At 45.2% G+C, this 12,788-nt stretch overlaps 1 protein-coding gene across 1 annotated transcript in view; it reads left to right on the top strand.

Moving 5' to 3' along the window:
- The window catches only part of RELN (reelin), a 368,099-nt gene that overhangs the window by 288,054 nt on the left and 67,257 nt on the right, over positions 1–12,788 (top strand). Inside the window, exons 35-41 of the mRNA XM_038740909.1 lie at positions 489–762; positions 1,276–1,416; positions 1,514–1,691; positions 5,941–6,025; positions 8,345–8,527; positions 10,992–11,163; positions 11,258–11,360. Of these exons, the coding sequence (XP_038596837.1) occupies positions 489–762; positions 1,276–1,416; positions 1,514–1,691; positions 5,941–6,025; positions 8,345–8,527; positions 10,992–11,163; positions 11,258–11,360 (1,136 nt within the window). The remainder of the gene's footprint in view (positions 1–488; positions 763–1,275; positions 1,417–1,513; positions 1,692–5,940; positions 6,026–8,344; positions 8,528–10,991; positions 11,164–11,257; positions 11,361–12,788) is intronic.

Genomic DNA, 12,788 nt, shown 5'->3' on the forward strand with positions numbered 1-12,788 from the left:
TCTTAATCTCCATTTTACAGATGAGGTAACATTCGTTCATTCATTGTTGTATTTATTGAGCACTTACTGTGTGCAGAGCACTGTACTAAGTGCTTGGGAAGTACAAGTTGGCAACACGTAGGCCCAGAGAAGTGAAGCGATTTGCCCAAGGTCACACAGCAGACAAGTGGCGGGGCCGGGATTAGAACCCAGGTCCTTCTGACCCCTAGGCCCATGCTCTAGCCACTAAACCATGCTGGAACTAACTATACTCATTCAATCGTATTTATTGAGCGCTTACTGTGTGCAGAGCACTATATGGCTCCATGTAAAAGATTAATTAATGAGCAGGATGAATGAAAACAGCTACAGCAAGCAACTGTAAAGCAGATACAATTTGCATGTTTTCCCCTCTGGAAACGCTGCTTAGCGGCTTAAGCGCCACATGAGCTGTTGGAAAGAGATTTTTTTCCGGGTTTCTAACATCTTTTCCCCCCTGTGTTTTACAGGCAAACCTCGTTATGCCGAAACCTGGGATTTCCACGTGTCTGCCTCCTCCTTCCTGCAGTTTGAACTGAGCATGGGCTGCAGCAAACCTTTCAGCGAGTCCCACAGTGTCCAACTTCAGTATTCCCTAAACAATGGGAGAGACTGGCAAATCGTCACCAAGGAGTGCATCCCTCCCATCATCGGGTGCCTGCATTTCACCGAAAGCTCCGTGTACACCTCGGAGAGGTTCCAGAATTGGAAAAGAATCACCGTCTACCTTCCCCCCTCCACCATGTGAGAACTGCGCTCTTGGCTCTCCAGACAAATCTAGAGGGGGTGCCCATCTCATTTGTGCAAGCCTGGCTCTGCTTGGGAATTTTAGGATAATTAAAGATAAGATGAGTACCTCAGGATTCTGTTTTGCATTCTAGAGGCAGAGAGTGAAACATAACTGACAGGCGGGTTCATAAAATTTCAGATTTAAACGAGCAGACCAGATAAACTGTTTTTCAGGGGTTTTAAATGGTATTTGTTAAGTGCTTATTATGTGCCAGGCACTGTACTGAGCACTGGGGTAGAGACAAGATAGGTTGGACACAGTCCATGTCTCACATGGGGCTCAAAGTCTTAATCCCCATTTTCCAGATGAGGTAACTGAGGCCCAGAGACATTAAATGACTTGTCCAAGGTCACGCAGCAGGCAAGAGGTGGAGCCGGGACTAGAGCTGAGTCGATGGGATTGTCAGGTCAAAGGAAAGATTGAATTCCAACGCCTTTCCAAGCTGAACTGAATATCTTCCTTGTCAGTTCCCCCAGGACCCGTTTTAGGTGGATTCAGAATGACTATGCTCCTGGCGCTGATTCCTGGGCGATCGATAACGTCATTCTAGCATCCGGTTGCCCCTGGATGTGCTCTGGACGTGGAATCTGTGACTCGGGTCACTGCGTGTAAGTAGAAACACCAAGTTTTGTAAAAACGAAGCAAGCCATTTCCGTGTTTGACCTCACTAAACTGATCCCATTTCCCCTTGCCTTTGCCCTTTAGGTGTGATAGAGGGTTTGGCGGTTCTTACTGTGTCCCAATCACCCCTCTGCCCTCAGTTCTGAAAGATGATTTCAACGGGAACCTGCATCCGGACCTGTGGCCCGAGGTCTACGGTGCCGAGAGGGGAAACCTGAACGGAGAAACACTCAAATCTGGGACGTCGCTCATCTTCAAAGGGGTCAGATAAGATTCCGCTTCAAATTTTGCAGTAAAGGTGGTCTAGAGAAAGAGCTTATGAGATCCAGGCACTGGGCTAATTGCTGGAAACAATTCAAGATCATCATGACAGTCTCTGTCCCTCATTCGTTCATCAGTTCATTCATTTGTTTGTATTTATTGAGCACTTGCTGTGTGTAGGGCACTGTACTAAGCACTTGGGAGAGTACAGTATTACAATAAACAGACACATTCCCTGCCCTCGTGGTACTCATATGTAACATATGGACCATGCTGGATTAATTGTGAGCCCGTTATTGGGTAGGGACCGTCTCTATATGTTGCCGACATGTACTTCCCAAGCCCTTAGTACAGTGCTCTGCACACAGCACTGCACTAAGCACTTGGGAGAGAACAGTTCCATAGTGTTAGTAGACACAATCTCTGCCTTCAAGTAAATAGTGGGATAGTGCATTGGATAGTGAAATTAGAATCCTTTCTTCTCTCTTGGCTTACCGCCAACATACTTGTCTGGAATTGTTTCAGACGAAAGGGCCTGTTGCTTTTACTTTATTATTGTCCCCAACCTGCACTGTTTTCTTCGGTGTTTAGCCCATTCATTATTTACAAATATTTAAGCACAGTATATTTTTCTCTGCATCAGCTGTCAGAACTCCTACATTCCCCTCTGAAGGAAAGTAAATATATTTTGTTTTGGGACCTGATCTTACTTCTGAGCTGCCACATTTTCTGGGTGATTAAATATTTAATGTGAAATGTGAAACATTTTGTTTGCGGGGGAGGTTATAATGTAGAAATCTGGGCATTCACTTGGGAGGCATAAGGAAGTCAGATATTTAGTTGATGAACCAAACTTCCAAGTTCTGAAATCCATCTGTGTGCTGTGGCAGAGACATTTGGGAACTGTGTTGTCTTTCTCAATCACAAACAGCTTCTTTGAGCTGGCAACTCTAAAGCTTTGAACACATGGTGCTCCTGGCCCCTCTCAGCATGGTAAAGGAGTTATTAATCTAGGTGTGCAAATGAGATCGTGTTTTAAATGATCTGTTGTGTACAGTTCTGTCCAACCTCACATGATTAACACCTTCAGCCTAAACGAGAGTGGTCCTAGAATTTTTTTCAGTTATGGCAAGCAGCAACCTGTAATCATCTTCCAGAACAGTTTGAAGGTGTTGGATGATGAGAAAGGGAAAAAAAAGTTCTCAGTACACGGGGTCTGGGGAGAAGAGTGAGTTTCATGGATAATCAGTAACATTTCTGAGTGTTTGCTGGGAACAGAACACCTCAGGGAAACTGTACAGACACAGGATTTGCCCTCGAGAAGCATAAAGTCAGATGAGGAGAAAAGAGAAGCAGCCTGTCTTATTGGAAAGAGCACAAGCCTGGGAGTCAGGGAACCTGAGTTCTAATCTAGGTTCTGCCAATTGCTTGCTGTGGGACCTTGGGCAAGTCACTTCTCTTCTCTGTGGCTCAGTTTCCTCAACTGTAAAATTGGAACTAAATACCTGTTCTCTCTCCTCTTTAGACTGGGATGTGGGTCAGGAACTACACCAAGCCTAATTAGCTTGTGTCTACCCCAGAGCTTAGAACAGTGTCTGATACATAGTAAGTGCTTAACAAATACCAGAAAAAAGAGAAGCATAAATAATGGTGCAGTAAACAGTAATGATTTGCACATATGAAGAGCTATAATATATGCACAAGGGGTAATGTGTGGTTGGAGCAAGGAGGAATAAATCCAGGAAGATTTCAAGGCATTTGGTAAGGTAACACTACTGTGTTTTGAAGTAGGAAAGGGACATGGTAATACAGTAAGGATGTTGATGGGGCATTGGCATGTGCAGTGGTCTAGAGGAAGAAAGTCTTGTCTCTTCTAGCTGTAAGCTTGTTGTGAGCAGGGAACACGTCCACCAACTCTACCAATTTAAGTCATGTAAATTATCTGAACTTCAGTTACCTCATTTGTAAAATAGGGGTTAAGAGCGTGAGCCCCACGTGGGACAGAGACTGTGTCCAACCTGATTAACTTGTATTTACCCAGAACAGTGCTTGCACATAATAAAGACTTAACAAGTACCATAATTATTATTATTATTATCATATTGTACTCTCCCAAGCATATAGTACAGTGCTCTGCGTGCAGTAAGCGTGCCATACATTCCATTGATTAATTGATTGATTGCGGGAAACACAAGGAATAGTGATAATAAAAGTGATGGTATTTGTAAAGTGCTTACTATATGCCAAGCACTATTCTAAGTGCTGGGGTAGATACAAGGTTCTCAGGTTGTCCCACGTGGGACTCACAGTCTTCATCCCCATTTTATAGATGAGGTGACTTGCCCAAAGTCACACAGCTGACAAGTGGCAGAGGCGGGATTAGAACCCACGACCTCTGACTCCCAAGCCCGGGCTCTTTCCACTAAGCGGATAAGAAGCTGGGGTGTCTTGGAAGAATGAGAGCAGCTGGAGAAAATATGGCCATTGATTGAGGACTTGAAATTTAAATTTTAGCTTGATGGAATGGCAAGCAGAAGGCATCGGAGGCTTCTAAGAAGGGGATCCGATCAACACTTAAGCATGAGGTTTCAGGGAAGAAATCAGTCCCACGGATTGTGAAGTGGCTAGCAGGCACCTGGACGAATCTCCCCAAGACTCCTTCCTAGCTGATCTCGATCTACCTCCCTAAGGTGGAAATATCTCCCCTGAGTAGACATTCGATACCCAAGCTCATCCCCCTAGACTGTTAATTTCCTTGTGGGCAGGGAACGCGACTACCAGCTCTGTTATAGTTACTCTCCCAGGGGCTTAGTACAATGCTCTGCACTCAGTGAGCACTCAATAAATACAATTGATTGATTGAGAAGATCAGAGAGGCTTTTAAACTTGGAGATAATCTACTCTGGTGGCAGGGACAGGCTCCCAGAGCCATCAGGCCAAAGCAACCAAAAATAGCAGAGGAGCTGGAAAAATTATTCAAGCTCATTTCATCCCTCTCTCTAGCTCCCTAACGCCACTGCAGGAAGTAGAGTCCCCTGTCAGGGTAGGGAGAGCCTCTCCTTGGTTATGCTTTATTTAACTGGACAGAGGAGCAGGTGGCCATTGCCACCAAGATGATTTTCCACCAAGTCGCCCGTGTGAACCAAGAGAAAAGTCAGTCCCGTCAAGCCCTCGGTCGCCAGCACAAGTTGCCAGAGAGTTTCAGGCTCCTCATTTAAGCACTCAGCGCAATCTTCATCTGCTCCACGGTTATTCCTCTCACATCAGGCTGGGAACTCAACCAATTAATCATATTTATGGAGCGCTTACTGTGTGCAACACACTGTACAAGCGCTTGGGAGAGTATGGTAGAACAGAGTTGGTAGACACGTTTCCCTACCCCCGGTGAACTTACATTTTAGAGGGGGTTACAGATGTTAATGTAAATAAATAAATTACTGCTATGGACGTAAGTTCAGTGGGGGAAGGAAGACTAATTATGCCTATGCCTTCAGATGCACTATCCTCCCGCTCGTGCGATAAATTTGTTTTCTTTAAATCATGACTAGTGTGTGATTTCTAGGAGAGAAAAATTTAGTCGGGTTAGAAGAAAGGAGGCAATTGAAGGGAAAACTGTAAGTGCTGTGGCGAAAGGAAGATTAGTTGTACCTATACCTTCAGATGCACTGTCCTCCCGCTCTTGCGATAATTTTTTTTCTTTAAATCATGACTAGTGTGTGATTTCTAGGAGAGAAAAATTAAGTCGGGTTAGAAGAAAGGAGGTAATTGAAAGGGAAGAGCAACAGTTTGGGAAAACTGTATTGCGGAGTTTCTTGAATCCAGGCAGATAACACTGAGGGTATCCTGCCAGTTCCCATCTTGATTCCTTGGCCATTAAATGGGTCTCATCACGCTGAGAAACAACTTGACCTGGGAGTCAGAGGACCTGGGTTCTAATCCCGACTTTGCCATGTGCCTACTCTGTGACTTTAGGCAAGTCACTTAACTCTCTGTACCTCAGCTACCTCATCTGTAAAAGGGGGATTAAATTATATTGCTTCCTACTTAGATTGTGAGCCCTATGTGGGTCAGGGACTCTGCCCAGTCTGATTAAACTTGTATCTACCATGGCACTTAGAGCAGTGTTTGATACTCTGTAAGCGCTTCAGCAAGTACCAGTGGAACTAAGGGCCATTCAGCTTAATCTAACTGTAGGAAAAGATGCCCACCAATGCAGTCAGGTCATTTACTGTGTATGTGTTTATTTCCAGGAAGGACTGAGGATGCTGGTTTCCAGAGATCTCGATTGCACTAATACCATCTTCATCCAGTTTTCACTTCGATTTATAGCAAAAGGTAAAGTGACTTGGCAGGGCTGATTCCTTCCTTTTCCCCTGGCAAGTGCTCACAAGAAAACTACCCTGGCAGACCTCCCCAGGATCAGCTTTCCTGCAGGACTGCTACCAAGAGGCGTGTTGCAACCTTACTGTTCACCAGTTTGTTTTTATTTGTTTTGTGTTGTTTATGGCATTTAAGCACTTACTATGTGCCAGGTGGCATTTAAGCACTTACTGTGTGCCAGGCACTGTACTAAGAACTGGGGTAGATACAAGCTAATCGGATTGGACCCAGTCCAAGTTCCACATGGGGCTCCTTTTACACAAGAGATAACTGAGGCCCAGAGAAGTGAAGCAACTTGACCACAGTCACACAGCAGACAGGTGGCACAGCCAGGATCAGAACCCAGGTCCTTTAGATTCCCAGGCCCATTCTCTTTCAGCTAGGCCACGCTACTTCTCCAATTGCTGTTGATGTTGATGCAAAATCATTCAGTCATTCGATAGTATTTGTTGAGCACTTGTTCTGGGTAGAAAATACAACAAAAGAGTAGGTCTCTGCTTTCAGAACATTTGTAATCTAATGGGGTAGAGAAGCAGACAGAAATTGTACACAGGAGATACAGCTGATAATAGGAATCAATATATTGAGTAAATAAATTGATATATTCAGGAGGACTTAAAGTAGTTTGGGGATGATGTGATCAGGCAGTGTCAAAAATTGGGATGGTGGATTTTTCAACACCCTCCTATTCTTCCTATTAGTTATGTTGGCTCTGGCAAATTTGGAAGGAGGGAGCTCCCAGGCAGAGCAAAGGGTGTGAGCGGGAAGACAGAGACAGGATAGTCTAGAGTGAAGAATATTGAGGAGTTAAGGTTGTGAGTCCTTCAAGGGACAGGGACTATGTCTAATTCCACCTGGGTGTGAGAAGCAGCCTGGCCTAGTGGATAGAGCCTGGGCCTGCCTGGGAGTCACAGGACCTAAGTTCTAATCCTGGCTCCACCACTTGTCTTGTCTACTATGTGACCTAGGGCAAGTCACTTCACTTCTCTGGGCCTCCGTTATCTCCTCTGTAAAATGGGGATTCAGACTGTGAGCCCTATGTAGGACAGGGATTGTGTCCAACCCGATTACCTTGTATCTACTACAGTGCTTATTACGGTGCCTGGCACATAAATGCTCAACAAATGCCACCGTTATTATTACTACTATTACTTCCCAGCACTTAGTACAGTGCTCTGCACAGAGTTAGTACTTAATACTATTTCTAGTACTACTACTACCATTACTACTACTACTGCTGCTGCTAGCTAGATTGGCTTGGGATGCCTGAAGAATGTGCACTGTTAAGTAGTGTGCATATCCTGCCTTACTGATTGAGAATCAAATCATTCTGTTTTTTCAGGTTAATTATAAAGCTGGAACTAGTGCTGCTAGAACTGGGTTTGTGTGTTTTATCTATTTCCTCCAATTCCCAAGGCCTCCAATTTCCAAGTCTGAAAATGCTTCTCAGGCTGAAACTCCTACCGTTCCCCAAAAGTGGGACAGCTTCTTCCCGTCTTTGTCCCCCCAAGACCGATTTCTCACCACATGGGGCCATGTTTTGGTTCCGCTTTCGGGTTCCCGAGCTTTGCCGAGCTCAGAAATGGCTGAGGTCTCATTCTTTCTGTTGTATTTATTGAGCACTTCCTGTGAGCAGAGCAGGGTATGAAGCACTTGGGAGAATACAATATAACAATAAAAAGACACTTTCCCTGCCCACAGCGAGGTCTGTTTGAAAGACGGATTTCACCAGGCAGTACCTAAATTAAAGGTTCTGCAGCTCTCATTCTCTCTGATGGAGTCAGAGTGTTGGCTAGGGTTTGGAGAGCCTTGATTCCTGTTCAGAAGAGATGTCTGGTTTGAAAATAATCCCCTGCCAGGAGGCTGACAGTGCTGTGCTATAAAGACTCTTCCCTGGTGTAAAGTCCCAGAGCAACACAACAGGCTAGGACATAATAGTAAAAATAACAATAACTGTGGTGTTTTTGAGCACTTACTATTTCCCAGGCACTGTACAAAGTGCTGGGGTGGATACAAGCTAATCAGGTTGGACACAGTCCCTGTCCCACATGGGGCTCACAGTCTTAACCCCCACTTTACAGATGAGGTTAACTGAAGCCCAGAGAAGTAAAATGACTTGCCCAAGATCACACAGCAGACATATGGCAGAGCCAGGTTTAGAACCCATGTCCACTGGCTCCCCAGACCCTTGCTCTTTCCACTAGGCCACACTGCTTCTCATCAACAGCATCTCCTCAACCAGAATGATATCATGTGTCCTTTCTCTCATTCCAGGGACCCCAGAGAGGTCTCACGCCATCCTGTTGCAGTTCTCCATCAGTGGAGGAATCACGTGGCACCTCATTGATGAGTTCTACTTCACTCAGACCACCAGTGTCCTCTTCATCAATGTCCCGCTCCCAAACACAGCCCAAACCAACGCCACCCGTTTCAGGCTTTGGCAGCCATATAATAACGGTAAAAAGAAGTCTGTTGTTCCGCGGTCAGGAGATGGTGGAGCCGATGCGTTTCCGGGGGCCAATAGTTGACCAGTCCATCAATTGTATTTATTGAGTGCTTACTGTGTGCAGAGCATTGTACTAAACACTTGGGAGAGTACAATATAACAAGAATTCCCTGCTCACAATGAGCTTACAGTCTAGAGGGTCTACCCAGTCTCCATTTCTGTTCTAAATTAGATGAACCCGTGGTCTTTAGGAAGATCTTCAGTGTAAGCTGTTCTTTGGATTTTTCTGGGTTTTTTTCTTTTCTTTTTTTTTGGTATCTGTTAAGCGCTTACTTTGTGCCAAGCACTGTACTAAGTGCTGGGGGTAGACACAAGGTGGGACACAGTCCCTGTGCCGCATGGGACTCATAGTCCTAATCCCTATTTTAGAGATGAGGTAACTGAGCCACAGAGAAGTGAAGTGATTTCCCCGAGGTCACACAGCAGACAAGTGGCAGGGCCAGAGTTAGAACCCAGGTCCTTTTGACTTCCAGGACTGTGCTGTATTCATTAGGCCACTCTGCTTCTCAAAAGCAGTATCCCCACTACAATTTACCTGAAGTTTCTGAAACTTTTGTTATCCTAGTGCTAAAAGTGTAGCTCAGCTGGGGCCCTAGGAACAAAGGAATGAACAGAGGGCAGTGGGCTTTCTTCTGTTTGGCCACCATTTATCAGTGCTGGGCTAGTACCTTTGCTGAACTCTTAAAGATATATTCGTTCATTCAGTCATTTATTGAGCACTTACTGTGTGCAGAGCACTGTACTAAGCACTTGGAACGTACAATTTGGCAACAAATAGAAACAATCCCTACCCAATGGGCTCACAGTCTATCTGGCTTAAGAATTTATTTGACTATGGTATAGGGCAGGGCAGCTGTCTATAAAGACAGCCACACATTGTGGTGTGACTAATTCCATGCTGTTGAAATACCCTCTTGCTTCTTTAATGTAATTGAATGAAATATACAAATGAGGGCAGCCCCTGTTTGAGGAAAAACCTATTTTATGGCTGCATCTCCTTCAAGTGCCAATGTTTTTTGAAAAACAGATTTCCTAAATTGCTATCATTTCATGTTTCCTGTACCTTTAGTTAGCAAAGATCAAGCACAAAGCCACCATCAGGATTATGTGAGGCCTTTGAAAAGTAGACAGTTAACAAATAAGCCCCCAAATCAAGGAAGTATTGCCTCTAAAATGACATCTCTAAATAAAAATTAGTTTAGCCATCAGAGAAGTGTACAAGACTATCCTCTCAATGCAAAATATCACCTTGAGTGTTTGGTCTTCTAAGGAGACTGTAAAAGAAAACATCAACACCATCCATGTCAAATGGTGTCCACATCTAATGAAGATAACTATCCCTCTTTTCTGGATTCTCCACCAATTTGTTTTGAAAGCTTCTAGCGGGTCCACACATTTAGTGAGGAGGAGTAGAAAAGTCACCTTCCCCAATAACACGACGTAGTATTCAGAGTTAGTTTTCCAGGGAAGCCAAGAAAGGCTTCTTCCTGCTGAGGTGTTCTGTCAGTTAATGGCAACCTGGCTCCCATGGGATAATGATGGACGAATGCTTTCATTGAGTCCCAGTGGCACAACCTAGAGCAGAATCAAGCAACACTTCCCCCAGACACTCCAGGCCTTTCTCCTCACGGCTCAGCTCATATTGTTGGAAGTCACCAACTCCAGATCCCCATTAGCTGAAGGAAAGCTAGAAGGTTGAGCCCCAGGAAACTCCTGCAACTTTATTGGTGGTTTCCATCCGCCCACTACTAATCTCCACCACCTTTGGACAGTATTGGAGAGAAGGCTTTTTCTTACTGGTCCCGCCAGGGAATTTCCAAATTCTCGCCTGGCCTGGGCCTGGTCCACCGCTTCTAGAACCATTTCTTTTCCTGAGCAGCCACGCTGTTCCCTCCCCTCCGCTTGTGCCTTGAATCCCCCTGTCCAACCCACTCAAGTTCCAAGACTTTTGTGGAATTCTGGGATGGAGACAGGTTAAAGTCACATCCTTCTCACCAGCCCCTGTGCAGTATTTCCCTAAGCAAAGGGCTTGGTCAAAGTGGGGGTTAGAAGTGAAGAGCAAATCCCACATTTCCTATATAATATAAAGCATTTATTTTCAACCCCGAGTTTTGTTGGCTCTTCAGATTGGGCTTAGGCCTGGTGTTTTAATGTGGTGTTCCCATCGCAGCTTCCTGAATTAGTGTGTCTGTTTCTTGCTAGGTCAATTTGGGATGGTTGAGAGATTCTTAATACAATTTTTCACACATTAAGGATTGTAAATAAGCTGCCATGCATTTTGTGTTTCTTATTTGTTCAGGGAGCATATGCTTAGCTTGTGGTTATTAGTTCCGGCTGGCCTCCATTTTGCCTAAGGAGCCAAATTATCCCACCCCTTTTCACTGTTGCAAATGCTCTCCTCTCACACTGCCTTAGGCAAGAAAGAAGAAATCTGGCTGGTAGATGACTTCATTGTTGATGGAAATAATCTCAACAATCCCGCGATTCTCCTGGACACATTCGACTTTGGACCCAAAGAGGACAACTGGTTTTTCTACCCCGGGGGGAACATTGGACTTTACTGCCCATATTCTTCGAAAGGGGCCCCGTGAGTAACCGAGTCAAATTCACCTCGCAAATGCTCACCTCCACCTCATGGGTTGGGAGTTAATGGTTTCTTCACGGCTTTTTCTCTGTGACAGCGAGGAAGACTCGGCCATGGTATTCGTGTCCAATGAAGTTGGCGAGCACTCCATCACCACCCGCGATCTGAGTGTGAATGAGGACACCGTAATCCAGTTTGAGGTACTCCCTCCCTTCTATCTTGTTGGAGAGCACCCTGTACTTGTGAGCCAAAATCATGCTTAGAATGAAGCCCCAGATAAAGAATCAAAATAGAGTCCATCTTCCCAAAACCAGGAAGCCAGGAGCCCGAGGAGGGCAACCACCCCACACTTCCACCAAATTCTCCAGTGTCCCCTGCGGAGATAGAGGCCTGGGCTAGATAGTTTGGGAGGCTGGCAATTGGGCATGGCCTGAAAGTACCACGTTTGTGCCAGGATGCAGAGATCTTATCCATCAGTCCCGTTTTTGGTGGCCATAACGAAATAACGGTCTGGGATTTGTTTCTGTTTATTTTCTGCCTGGTAACTGTGGGATCTCTCTTGATTTGCGGTTCTGATTTTCTCCCCGATTTGATCACTGTTTTAGCTTGCTTCGCAATGCCCCATGTGGACCCATTTAAACCTGCCTGTTGCCAACCTAAACTTTCAGGGTTTGAAATCTGTCCCCTGAAAATACAGAGGATGGGACAGCCTGCAACTAACCTGTGAGAAAATTAAAACCAATCAGTGTTTCCAGTAACACATTCAAAGAGGAAAGCCATAACCATTAAAGGCAGGTTCTAGGGAACACCGTATCCAGGATGAGAAGCCGGGGTTCCAGACTTGCCTGTGATGCTGGCTTTTTGAGTGACTTTGGGCAAGGCAGTTAGTTTCGCCGGGCCTCCATTTCTCCATCTGTGAAACGGTAACAGCAATGCTTCGCTTCCAGTTTCCCTGTTTGGAGAAATGCAAAGGGCTCTAAAAATTCAGGCAGTTCACCTTACACAATGGTCAAATGAGCTATCTTATTTTCCTGGAGGAACAAAGCTTTGGGCTTGTGCGTAGGGAGGAGGAATATATTGTCAACTGTGCCGTGCTTGAGAATGATGCATTCATCTTTGCCAGTCTCCATGCCCAGGGCACGCAGCACCTTTAGGGGCATGCCAAGAGGTGGGAACTGGCACAGGCTGCCGACAGGATGGCATTAATTCATTAATTCAGTCGTATTTATTGAGCGCTTACTGTGTGCAGAGCACTGTACTAAGCACTTGGCAGTGCCAGTGGTGCCTCCTGCCGCCCCAAAATTTGAAGCAGCATGGCCTAGTGGATAGAGCACAGGCCTAGGAGTCAGAAGGACCTGGTTTGTAATCCCAGCTCTATCACTTATCTGCTGTGTGACCTTGGGTAAGTCACTTTACTTCTCTGGGCCTAAGTTAGTTACCTTATATGTAAAATGGGGATAAATAATGGGCACCCCATGTGGGATAGGGACTGTGTTCAACCATTTTGCTTGTATCCACCCCAGTGCTAAGTACAGTGCTCAGCACATAGTAAGCACTTAACAAATTCCACAATTAATATTTCCCTCTTTAGACTATAAGGTTATGGTGGGCAGGGAAAGTGTCCGTTT

Source organism: Tachyglossus aculeatus (genome assembly GCF_015852505.1).
Source record: "Tachyglossus aculeatus isolate mTacAcu1 chromosome 12 unlocalized genomic scaffold, mTacAcu1.pri SUPER_6_unloc_1, whole genome shotgun sequence".
Classification (NCBI taxonomy): Eukaryota; Metazoa; Chordata; class Mammalia; order Monotremata; family Tachyglossidae; genus Tachyglossus; species Tachyglossus aculeatus.